Below are 12,050 nucleotides of genomic sequence, written 5' to 3'. Positions count from 1 at the left end.
GGCTATAGCTTCATCGCTCTCCCTTCTGTTCACTTCCTCCCCAACTCTTCTTTTGACTGCTAGGAACTCATCTCTAAATTAAGAGAAGGATTCAGTGCTGGAAAACTCTGTGTGGTATCCACAGGGCGACAGCAACCAGAGGACGCATCCCTCTGTTTCTAATTCAAGAATTGCTATGTTAGCTTTCATAGGGACTCCGATAGTGGCACTAAGCAACTTCAACTGTGTGATATCTACCAAAAAACACTCAGAGACTATCAAGAGCACAATTAAGGCGTGGTGGATAATGGACAAAGTGTAGGCGTAGGCTATTCACACCTGGGATGTATCATCCACTCTCTGATGTCACAAATCTTGGCTTCTCTGCACTGAAGAGGAGGTGCTTCCTGACACTTTTAATGACACAAACAAACACACCTGATGAATGGCTAGTCGAAGGCAGCTCCTTAAAGATCCAACAGAGAGCGCATCCTTCAAGCTCCTACAAAGGGAGATAGATCGTGGAAAGGGGAGACATTAGAGGGACAGAAAAAAGGAGAATAAATGGGGAGTGAAGAGCACTGTCAGAATCCATTGGGAGAATCAAAGGAGAAAATAATCATTCTCAATCAAACGCATGTAATCCCCTTTAGAGGCAGAACCAGCTGCAGCAGCATCATCTGTCACTGCTGTGTACCTTTGATACAGACAGATGATCCTCTGAAAGTCAGCTGAATATTGGAGACAAAAATTATGATTCAAAACGAATCTTTTTAGATGATTAGTGTAATTGGAATTCAAAGCACAAGTGGTGTAATGGATTTTTAGTCATGGCCTGAGTTCAATAAGGAGCCTATCAGCAACACATTAAACCTCATGTGAGACCATGACGCAAGGTAGAGATCAGTAATGCACGAGTGCAGCTGTAAATGAGGCATGCTCCCCCATAAGCCACTGTTATCAGAAACAAGTGACAAGAATATGAATCCAAACTATTGACTGATGTGAGTCAGCCTTGTGTTTCCGCCACTTCGTCTCTGCCTGTGGCCCTCAGAAAGGAGTTTGCTCTTGACTGAGTAGCCCTGCAAAATAATCCTGAGCAGAGCTGCTCTTTGTCTCCCTCTTTCTTTCTGTTTTAGCCCATTTCCTCAATCAGTGTCTCATCTTCAGCCAGCAATCATCAGAGTCCCAGATCACAAATATAAGCTTAAATATCTGGCTCTCTTCCCTTCACAGAATCATTGCCACCCTTTTCCTTTCAGTCATTTTTCTGCCACAAACACAGAAACCCATGTGTCACACAAACACACACACACACACTCTTTCAGTAATCTTGCTTTCACTGCCTCCCACACAGGCATCTGTAAAAGAGCATGTGTGGTTCACAGCAGCAGCCAGCTTAGTTCACACTGAGAAAAGGTTTGCAGATTCTGAGACCTCAACATGTTACTTACTCGACTTTGAATGCATTGTGTTAGAGGTCCCTGATAATGGCTGTTAAGCCAGGAAGGCGGGACTGAAATGTGGGTTTTCACATTATTTTTCAGACAAAATGCCACCATTCTACAGGCATTACTGTGCTCTTTAAGGAAGACAATTCTTTAGAAGAGCATACCCTACTTCTTGAAAGACAAGCATACAAAGCTGTAATCTTTAAATTTTTTGTTGTATCACCACCTGAGTTTAATTGTACAGGTAGCTGCAATGCAGCATCAGAAAAGCTACGATCTCAAACTGCAGCTGACTCTTACAGACAGCATATTGTGCCTTCCCATATTCTAAACCTGGATATAAAGTAACAATGCTGGATGTCCATACAAAGCATGAGCAAATTAACAAACTGCTACATTTTCATGTTGTGGAAACCTGTAGAGTGCTCAAAACAGTCAGTTCTAAAAATAGCACAAGGTCTTCATGAGATCTTTAGGAGACTTCCAAAAAATGATGAGGTCATCACATAAGGACCTCCTAACTGGTTCATGACAAGTTGAAGGAAAGGGCCTCAAACACCAAGGTCTGCCCATAGCTTGCCCCCTGACAGGCCTCAAGAAGGCTGTCAAAATTAGAGGTAAGAGGGTAAAGATGGGTACCTTATATATTTGAAACGATACGGTACCGATGCCTGGTACCTGGAACTCGGTACCGGTACTCAACGATACCAATTTTTGGTACTTTTGTGTGTGTGTTTATGTGGTAATACATAACTTGTCTTTTTTAATAATGAAATCTTAATTTATTTCAACTACATGTTAATTTCTCAATATATAAGCTTTAAATGCTGTGTTCATGTCCAGCATGGACAATTGCCTTCCCTTCCCCTTCCTCACAGTCAAGGATGCATTAAGGAACTGAAACAACATACTGTTTGATTTAACGTGAAACAGTATCCAGTACTAGACCGAATTCGGTCGGTACCTATAAAAGTACCTAATTCTGTACCCATACCTAGAAGAGGCTTTGTGGAGCAAAGAGTCTGAAGGAAATTTCTGAAATAAGGATATTATAAAACAGAAGTGTGGGGACTTAGGGATACATATCTCTCTCTCTCTCTCTCTCTCTCTCTCTCTCTCTCTCTCTCTCTATATATATATATATATATATATATATATATATATATATATATATATATATATATATATATATATATATATATATATATACATATATATATATATATAGTATTTTGTTGTTGTTGTTGTTGTTTTTTGCTGTAAACCATATAAATACTAACACGGCACAAGACAGACAATACAAAGCCTAAACAATAACCATATGCCCTCTTTAAGAGCTAAATCTCTCTCCCCCTGTCTGCTTTTCTGTCTAAAAAAATGTCCATGACAACTGTTCATCACCCAGACTACCCTGTGTGGCTGAGGATCTAAGAAAGTGAGGTGTTGAAATGGTTTTATTTGGCCAAATAATTGGGGACTGCAAAGATAAGTTTAAGTTTCAGCTTTTAACTATTTGGCACAGACCACTTCCTACCTGAGCCAGAAAATGGATTTTTTTACCACTGGCTCAAAACTTCAAATAAAACAAATAAAAGTCATATTTCGGAAATGCTTAGTGCTATTTAAGCCATATTTGAATTTGAATTTATTAAAGGATAGCCTCCTGAGATGCAGCATCTCATCTCATTTTCATTTTTTGGTGGTAATAAGTTGTGGCTTTGGGCCATTGAATGATGCCAGTTGCACCATATTGCACTCAAGGAAAGGATCCATGTCTTGTTGTTCATGTGCGCATGACTGTTCTTTACATATCTTAAAACTGTTCATGAAATTGACTTCTAACGCAGCACTGGTATTGCTGGTGACTCATGGGAATGTAGTGTCGAGTGTGAAGTCGACTGGATGAGTGGTTGTCAAGAAGGGTGCAGGCAGCTCGACCGCAGTTCTCTAATATGTGCTTCACACTTCTGGGGGGGAGGGGGGCAAGCAATCAACCCTTGGCTCCCAGAGGGCATGCAATCCGGTCCACCACGTGCTCCAAACAAGCACTGCAGCACTGCCTTGCAGGAGTACATTTAAGAGGATAGAAGAAAGAGTGTTTCTCTTCTCGTTTGTTTAAACTCCATTTCCTCTTTCTCTCCCTGTGCAGGTGAATGATTGCGAAGCAGAGAGCGATCTTCGCAGTGAGACCCTGTCCCATGCTGCTCCCTCCTCTCAGGGGATGGCCAAGGTCCAGGATGGACACAGTAACGCATGTGACAGGTAACAACAGTGCAGCCTATGTCCTTGATTCAGCAGTGTCCCTGTATTTTATAAATGCAGATGGATAAATGTATTTCATGGTGCCTTACAGCCCTGCAATGTTAGAGGAGAGCCAGGATGGTATGGACAGTGGTACCCTAAGTCCTGCCTCAGCTCGACAGGTCACCATCCAGCGCCACCCAACTCAAGGCTTCGGCTTTATCGCAGGCAGTCAGAGGCCTGTCATTGTACGCTCCGTCTCTGCCGGTAAGTGTGTGTGACTTTGAGAGAGAGAAAATAGGTATAGTGTACAATCAGATAGATGTCAGTTTTATGAACCTAAATTAGACGTATCTCATACGCTGTATACATCACTTTTTTATTCTGGTTTTGTGTCCAAACCAATCTGCAGACGGCCCCTCCTTTGGCAAACTTCTCCCGGGAGATCAGATCTTGGCCATTAACGAAGAGACGGTGAGCGACGCGCCCCGAGAGAGAGTCATAGACCTTGTAAGGTAACATCCTTTACTGTCCCAGGAGGGTGGGAGGGGGAGGAGGTAGGGGGGGTAGGGGATCGGGGCACCAACACTTTGAACAAGCGGGATAAAAGAGGACATGGGTAAAGAGAGCGGATCAAAAGGAACAAACTGTTTCTTATTGCTGCTGATGCGTTACATCAACGTGAACCTGTGGATGAGTCAGTGCTTTTGCAGCTGAAGGACAGCGAGGAAATGGCAGATATAAACCTGGCAGAAGCTCTCCAAATGCTGTGCTGTCCGTGGCGTTATCTAACACACTTCACTCTCTTTTGTCTCTCCACAGACGCTGCAAAGAGACTATAGTTCTCACTGTGCTGCAGCCCCATCAGGTAGTATAATGGGACACTCACTCTCTTTCATGTTCTCTCCCTCGGGATTTCTCTCTCCCTCTTCATCTGTCTTAACACTTTCCTGTCACTCTGAATCATACAGAAACTCCAAACAGGATCCTGGTCCAACAGTGCACAGCAGTACAATGCAGACGTAGAGTACATTAGTATTCATGTCAGTGGCAAGGCCCACGCTTTAGAGTAATTTCCTTTTCTGGTAACCTCTTTGAGAACAGCTTCATTAGACATCCAGCCTTTTCAAAGATACTGTACACATGCATCCATGTAGAGGGAAAAAGTACTTTCCAAGAAACATCTAGAATGTTGGGGAAAAAAATCAAAACTTTAAAGCTCTAGAGATCAATTTTTTATATTCATATTCTAAGTTTAATTTCATAGTCTGAATCAAAGGGTCCCAGATTCTTATGAGTTTTGCAGCAATTCTGCAGAAGTCGGCCCACACTGTGACACTAAGAGGTGAACATTTTATTGTTCTTTCTCTCAAAAGCCAAACAATTTGAAAATATATGAATTATTAGCAGATGAATTACGTTTCCTGTGTCGCATTGCAGCAGTATTGGGCACGTCTCTAGCACCGGCAGTCACAGGGGCTTTTCTCTCATTTACGTCTTTTTCTTTCAAGCTGACTCAAGAGTTTTTCTCTCGCTCTCTTCTTATCCTCAGTCACCTAAGTCTGCCTTCATAAGTGCAGCCAAAAAGGCCCGCCTGCGAACCAACCCTCCTAAAGTGCGCTTTTCCGAGCAAGTGTCCATCAGCGACCCAGACTCAGTAAGTTCAACAAGTTTTGTTTCTCTCAGATGCGTGCATGCAAACATATGCACTAACCCTCCCTTTCTCTCACTCACTTCTTTAACAACAATCACAGAAGCTTTTAGTATCCTCTGTCTTTCATCTTCTTCCAGAGCTTCCTTGTGTAAGATTTTGGTTCTGCTTTGTGACCTTGAAAAATTCTGCTCTCTGAATCTTTTGAATTCTTGCAGGAGCAACCTCATTTCACAGGCATCCAAACCTCTTTAAAGCTGACACACTATAACTAAGACAGCTTTGAAAAAACATTTTTAGAGGTCCAATCTTTCTACCAGGTACAAACAACGCTCATGTGAAAGGGCTGTGTTATTTCACAATGTGCAGTGCAAACCTGCAACACGGTGTAGAGACTATCTACTAACTTATTTGATAGCAGATCAGGAGGAGTGCAAAGACAGAAAGAAATTACATTTTTATTTTTTACTCTTTCATAGTTTTTGAAAAGTGTTGAGTGGTCCCGGTCTGTCAGCACCATAGACATGGACAAAGTCTCTGTGACATCACCTATCGGTTTCTGCTGCAGAATTTTTGAGCCAATTGTCATCAGCAGCCAAACATAGAAATGCCACATTTGTGATCTTAATATCTATTAAACTTATTCTAAAGATGTCTGGACATGAATATGGTCCCTAGTTTTTAAAATTGGTGTATACCAGGTTTTGGTACTTCTTCCAGCCTCAAATGGACAATCAACAATCAGCAGACAACTGCAGTTCTTAGCACTTCCACATACCTTTCATGTCACAGAGGTTGCAGCTTGGTCAATGCCTCCCTTCACACATCTCCTCTTTTTGACAAGCTGTCCAATCAGAAAGAGGAAAAACAGCACAAGAAAAATGGATTTAAAAAGAAAACAACAAAAAGATAGCATCATAGTTGATCAGTCTGTGAGCCCATGTATATCGAAAACAATTCACAAAAACACACAATGATTGGTTTCAAGGTTCCCTCGAGGGTGCTTTTGAGGTTTCAACACTGCCTGTTGCACCTTTTGCCATAGAAATGTCTCTTGTTCTTGAATGATTTATTTATGGGCTCTAATAATATTTTAGTTAACCAGTTCTACCAAAGATCCCATTGGCTATGTCACCACAATTTTTTCTATCTCCAACATTATTTTGAGAAGTACAGTTTTCTTTCCCCAAGCAAAGGGAAGAGTCAATAAAAGATGTAACATCTGCTTGTGGTTTTTGAGAACCAAACCAAAACAATGAGTTTCACTGAGTTTCTAGATCCTGGTAGCCAATCAATGATCCATAGGGATAGAGTAAAGAGCAAAGAATCAGAAGTTAGAGGATGTGAGTAGTACTTCATTATCTTTTCTTTATTTATCTGAACTTAACTGAGGAAGGAGGACAACAAGAGGTTTCCGCTGGCTTTTCATTACAAACTGTCTTTACCTTTCACTTTTGCTCGGTAGTAATTCAAGTCATCATCACCCAAATCACACCCTGAGAGAACCCCTTCAACAAACATGAAGTCAGACTTCTGGTAAACCAAAAGATAGTCTCCACTATCTGAGGAAAACTGAGGAAAACTTTTGGAGGCTGGATCCTCAATCTAACTAAGTTGATCTTTTTCTCTGCTGCAGCTCTGGAGTTGTGAATCCAATAGGTTAGCGCTCAGGGCGCAGAACATACGGCACTTCTGAAGCAAAGACAAGAGGGGGATAATATGATTGGTAATGATCAAATGTTTCAGCCACCCAACCCATGGCACCACATCTATTACTCTCAGTCTCTGGTGATTTGAAGCTACAGTCTGCTATTGATCATTAGAAAGGTTATCGTGTTGGACACCTAGTCTGGTGTTCAAATTTGTCTCAAGTTCTGCCTCCTGAATAAGAGCAAAGGTAGTGGCTTGGATCAGAAAGTTATGGACCTTTTTATGTCTTCCTTTTTTCACCCTTCCTTTAATCCCACAGTATGGAGACAGATCTGCTAACTCATAACTCAGGCTTTAGGGGCTTCCAGTCTGCGTAGACGAACAGCTTGTTTAGCCTTCTGAATACTTAAGTTCTCCAAAAGCAGACTGCCGGGCATCTGCTGTGGACACAGCCCTCCATTTCAACTAAATGCATTTTCTGAAACAAATTGTTGCAATGAATCCACATCCTTTTACTGTCACAAATAATGTCTGCCTAGTGTTCTCACAAATCTCATCATCTTACCAAAAAAAGAAAGAAATACAGGAAAAACAGAGAAAAGATAAGGACTGATTTAGTTTTGGCCCTACACGATGGCTGATTAGATTTGGACTACAGGCTGTTTTCCTCCACATCCTTGACACATGTCACATTTATCCCCCCAGGTCCATCTTATTATATTACAGTATCTGCTCTCTCTCTAATCACAGCTGTGTTCTTTGAAACTGCATAATGAGAACTGAGTCATTTTCTCAAAAAGCCTTTGTGAGGAAAAAAAAAAAAACAGGGTGGGGGAGATGAGTGAAAGAAGAGTGACGGGAAGAGGAGAATGCCCGTCACATCATATCTGTGCAAGAATGAACTCAACCACATATCATAACTTTTCTTCTGACAAGTGCTTTGGCTGAAGGCTGTAACCTTGAATTAGGACTCTCCTCCTTCAAAACATTCAGCCCCACCATCCAATTTCCTTTTGCATGACACACATATTGAATAACTACACTGAGCAAATTGAATGAAGCCTGCTTTGATCCAGGTACAATTCATCTAAGGCGCACAAGTCCTCTTCAAGTGTCTTTTTATTGTGTATCATAAGACATCTTTGTTCCTTAGCACTGCTCGAAAATGACCTTCTACTTCTTCACAACCTTTCTTTGTCTAATTAGCAAAGCAGAGGCCCACTCCTACTGCCAGTTGTGTTTTTGTTGCACAAATAACTTCAGATTACCTTCTTTAGACATTTTCCATCAGTTAAACAAAGCTGTTTTCTTTCTCTGTCTCTTTCAGACAATGCTCAAGGACGACTCCCTGCTACTCATACCAAATGTGTTGAAGGTGTTCTTGGAGAATGGACAGATTAAGTCCTTTACATTTGATAGCCGTACCACTGTTAGGGTATGTAAAAATGTCATACATTCTCATTGAGGAGCTTTCTGTTTATGGTGATGTTGGTGACCTCGGTGGACAGTCGGATGTGTCAACAATTAAGAATTATAAATGCACTGCTCGCTGTAAATTCCTTATGTCTGACATTAACCCAGTGGTAGCAGAGGCAGGCATTAAAATAACTTTGGAGAATAACCAGAACAAGTCCTGGTAGTCTCACTTACTGTTATGGGCTGTTTAGCAGCTTTAGCATTATGTTTAGTAGATTGGATAACCAGTAAAAAGCTCCCAATAAGACTTTTAACGATAAAACAAATTTTGATGGTGCATTTTAGTTAATCTTTTATGTTTTATGTTTACTCTCTGCTCTAGTCAGTATCTTTTTGCATCTGTGCGGAAAAAAGGACTGACATAACGAGCAGCATCAAGTTGTTGATGTTATTTTATGTAATGCTCCTCTATGCTTGTTTTTTGATTTTTTTTTTTCATTTTGTATATATGTTTTTAACTTGCGCTTTATTATTATTATTTTTTTACATTTAAAGCATTTTTGAGTTTTTGAAAAGCACTCTATGATTAAAATATATCATTATTAAGTATTAGTGTTTTCTTCAGGTTCACAGCCTTGGAGGGGCTGCTGCTTTGGGGGCAGCATCGGGCTATTTAGTCTGTTAAATAAAAAAACAAGGTATAGACCTGGCTTTTGGGCGAGGTAACTTTAAATTACTTCTGCTGTGATCTGGGGCTATATGGAAAAAAAAAGTGAACTTGACTTCCAGGGGAGGCGGTGCCTTTTACTTTTACTACTTAAGGGTTATACAGATATCATACAGTGTTATTTCTGTGAATTATTTTCAAAGTCAAAGGTAACACAATGAAGGGCAAAAATCTAAATTTTCCAACCTGAAGTCTTTCAGATTTGAAAAAGAAAGGTTATGTCCAAAGCTGTATCTTGAAAACTTGCAAACAAAGTTAGCTGTGTTCAGTTTAATTTTTTTTTTTAATGAATTAATTTTTCTACAGCAATTGAACCGTTGAGTAACAACCAAGGAAAATTTCTCAAATTTAAAGGGGCTGTGAGGAGTTTCTAAGTGATGTTGAAAAAGTCTCTTTTAGATATATGCCTCATTGTAACCCACAATTTAAAATGAGACTATCAGCGTCATTATTGCTAGTTACAGGTAATTTTCAATTGCTACTTCTTAGCTTCCAGGTCCGACCAACCAGGACCGGATTTACGGCATGTCTAGGTCTCTATGACAACACCACGCTAGCTGACGAAGTTTAGAGGCAACAAGAGATAAAACACAGATTTCTGTGTTTTTCTCTGCTACAAACGATTACTGTGATTAATTTTGTAGTGATGGTGGACACTGGAAACTAACTGTCAGACAGAAAAAGGACGGAAGAGCAGAAGAAAGCTGAACAGAACAGTGGCATAGCCCAAGCTTAAGGCTAAAACGGGGGCTAAACTGTTTGTGATAATGTTCATTCCAACCCGCAGTCAGCAGTTATTCTGCAGTGGTCTGTTCAAACTTGAGAGTCTATCAATAAAATGAAGAGTGAGGTTACGTTAACTCTGCTTGGTAGATGACTGGCAGGATATAGCTTACCAGGAATTACTAACGGTACACATTACAGACATGTCTTAGAGCACCGGACTGTCAGCTGCGCTAAATATAAACAGCTACAAAACTACAGCGCTGGGACGATATGCTGTTCTTGCGATTCAACTTTATTAAGATTTTTGGGGTGCCGATTCAAATTAAATAGCCATTCTTGGATATTTACGCTTTTACGGATTTTTAGTTTGCTTTTTAGTTTGCTTTTTTTTTTAAGGCCAGACCACCTGAAAAAGCTAAATGATGATGATAATGTCTACAGACTATAACAGGAGCCATATGTCCCCATAAAATACACATCACATGAGTCAGAGAGAAACATTTCCCCCTCTGCTGGAGAAAAGTGGTAACTTTTTTCCAACCCAGTTTATAAACAAAGACTGAAGTGATGAATTTGGAAAAAAAAAAATCGACAAAGAATCCTGACTTTGATATTGCCAAACAAAAAATCCTGATATATCGCTCAACGATACAAACTTCTTACAAACTGATGGTGTTTACTTGTTGTCACGTTAGCCTACAGAGATGCTGGAGCGCTGACAATTCCATTACATATGGCCGACTACTACAACTTTTACTTGATGTTAGGTTTCAAACCTTATCGCCATGTGTCTTTGTGCTCCCTTGAATCTTTTAATTAAAGCAAACATTGCATGCCATACGCTTCACACAACAGCGAAGTATAGCAGTCGTACATAAACTGGGTAATACCACTGGCCTTTTTAAGTTTCTCCTCGCATGTCCAGCTTGTCTGCAATCCACTGTAGTGAGTGATGTCATCGTAAACACGTGACTGCAAAAGGTCAATACCAACACATAACAGAGGCTTACAATACACTGAGCTAAATGTTACCATTATCCCTTGAAGCATACTTCAAAGTAATTTCTAGTTAGACATATATCCCATAAGTAATCAGTTTTTAAACTTTTACATCTCAGTTGAAATGACTGAGGATATATAGCAACACATGAACCAGGCAGCAGCCATCTCTGTCTCTCCACCAGGCCCCAGAATGAGTCTGACATCTTCAAGCAGACTCATTAAACAGACACTATTAGATTTCTCAAATCTCTGCTCTGTCATGGAGGGAGAGCAAAAGAGAAGAGGAAGATCACACCAGCACTTTAAAGGACCGATGGAGGAAGCTCTTTCCTGTCAGCCTAATTAAATAGTTTTCACCATAATAAGAAGGTCCAGATCAATAAAACAATGCCTGGGATTAAATCAGTGGCACAAAAGGATGCCCAGTTGTGCACCCATTAGACCGTCTGTCGTCTGAAGAAGATCTCTTGCTTTAGTTCAAGAAAATCTTGAGTGTTCTGTAACTCCTTCACTTAATTGCGTGGCCTCCCTCGGCATCATTTAATCAAAACCACACAGGTCAATGTGACTAAAACTGCTAAGCTGTTTTTTTCACTGACAGTGGGTGCCGGGGTTACATCAATGGGTCTCAATTAGATTGTCTGTGGAGAGCAAACCATTAGTGTGGATTCATACAGCTCTTAATGAGCCTTAAACTGAGACTGCCAGACAAACAACATCATATAACACACCGAAATCCCTTTGAATGTAGATGCTTCAGATAAAGCAGAGGACTGGGATGTAATGTTCTCCTCAGGCACAGGCTATTGGAAAGATTTGATAAACTGTAAATATCACCACACAGAGGTCTCTCTGTTTTTTAAGATTTAAGGTCTACATCATTTATAGATACTAATCTGCACAGGAGAAAAGTTTTCCCAGCACACAACGTGGTCGATTTGATAGGATGCTGTCAGTGTGCAGAATAGAAGAACGTCAATGAAATTTCTCCATGCACAGAATGACAGATCAGATGTCCTTGAGATCATCCTAAACCAATCCAAAGTACAGCAGTTTGACACAACACAGCATTAATATGAACTAAATCAAGGTGAAAACACCCTCCATAAATCAAACATATTTTTGCAGTATCCTGACTGTGCACAAATGTGTCCAAACAATACAGGGCCTGAATCTTGGAACAGGACTGTAGAGATGGTGCATGAAG

The 12,050-nt window shown here is 40.5% G+C and overlaps 2 protein-coding genes across 4 annotated transcripts in view; one reads left to right on the top strand and one right to left on the bottom strand.

The window, feature by feature from the left end:
* LOC141793011 (uncharacterized) overlaps nucleotides 1-12,050 on the bottom strand; it is a 224,007-nt gene that overhangs the window by 198,653 nt on the left and 13,304 nt on the right. Inside the window, exons 3-4 of the mRNA XM_074673297.1 lie at nucleotides 6,101-6,166; nucleotides 418-481 (exon numbers count right to left, since the gene is read on the bottom strand). The gene's annotated coding sequence lies outside the window, so the exon portion shown is untranslated. The remainder of the gene's footprint in view (nucleotides 1-417; nucleotides 482-6,100; nucleotides 6,167-12,050) is intronic.
* Nucleotides 1-12,050, top strand: part of frmpd3 (FERM and PDZ domain containing 3) — a 116,074-nt gene that overhangs the window by 90,846 nt on the left and 13,178 nt on the right. For 2 of the 3 annotated variants that reach the window (XM_074673293.1, XM_074673292.1), the window contains exons 3-8: nucleotides 3,580-3,692; nucleotides 3,784-3,938; nucleotides 4,084-4,186; nucleotides 4,494-4,539; nucleotides 5,224-5,328; nucleotides 8,300-8,407. In XM_074673293.1, the coding sequence (XP_074529394.1) occupies nucleotides 3,652-3,692; nucleotides 3,784-3,938; nucleotides 4,084-4,186; nucleotides 4,494-4,539; nucleotides 5,224-5,328; nucleotides 8,300-8,407 (558 nt within the window). In that variant the 5' untranslated portion in view covers nucleotides 3,580-3,651. Of the gene's footprint in view, nucleotides 1-3,579; nucleotides 3,693-3,783; nucleotides 3,939-4,083; nucleotides 4,187-4,493; nucleotides 4,540-5,223; nucleotides 5,329-8,299; nucleotides 8,408-12,050 lie in introns of those variants that run through there. The other variant, XM_074673294.1, reaches the window with a different exon arrangement.

Source organism: Halichoeres trimaculatus, unplaced genomic scaffold (genome assembly GCF_033239565.1).
Source record: "Halichoeres trimaculatus isolate MK-OKI-2021-1 unplaced genomic scaffold, fHalTri1.1 fHalTri1_scaffold_7, whole genome shotgun sequence".
Classification (NCBI taxonomy): domain Eukaryota; kingdom Metazoa; phylum Chordata; class Actinopteri; order Labriformes; family Labridae; genus Halichoeres; species Halichoeres trimaculatus.
The sequence above is the reverse complement of the archived record's forward strand: the minus strand, read 5'-3'. Positions and strand labels throughout refer to the sequence as shown.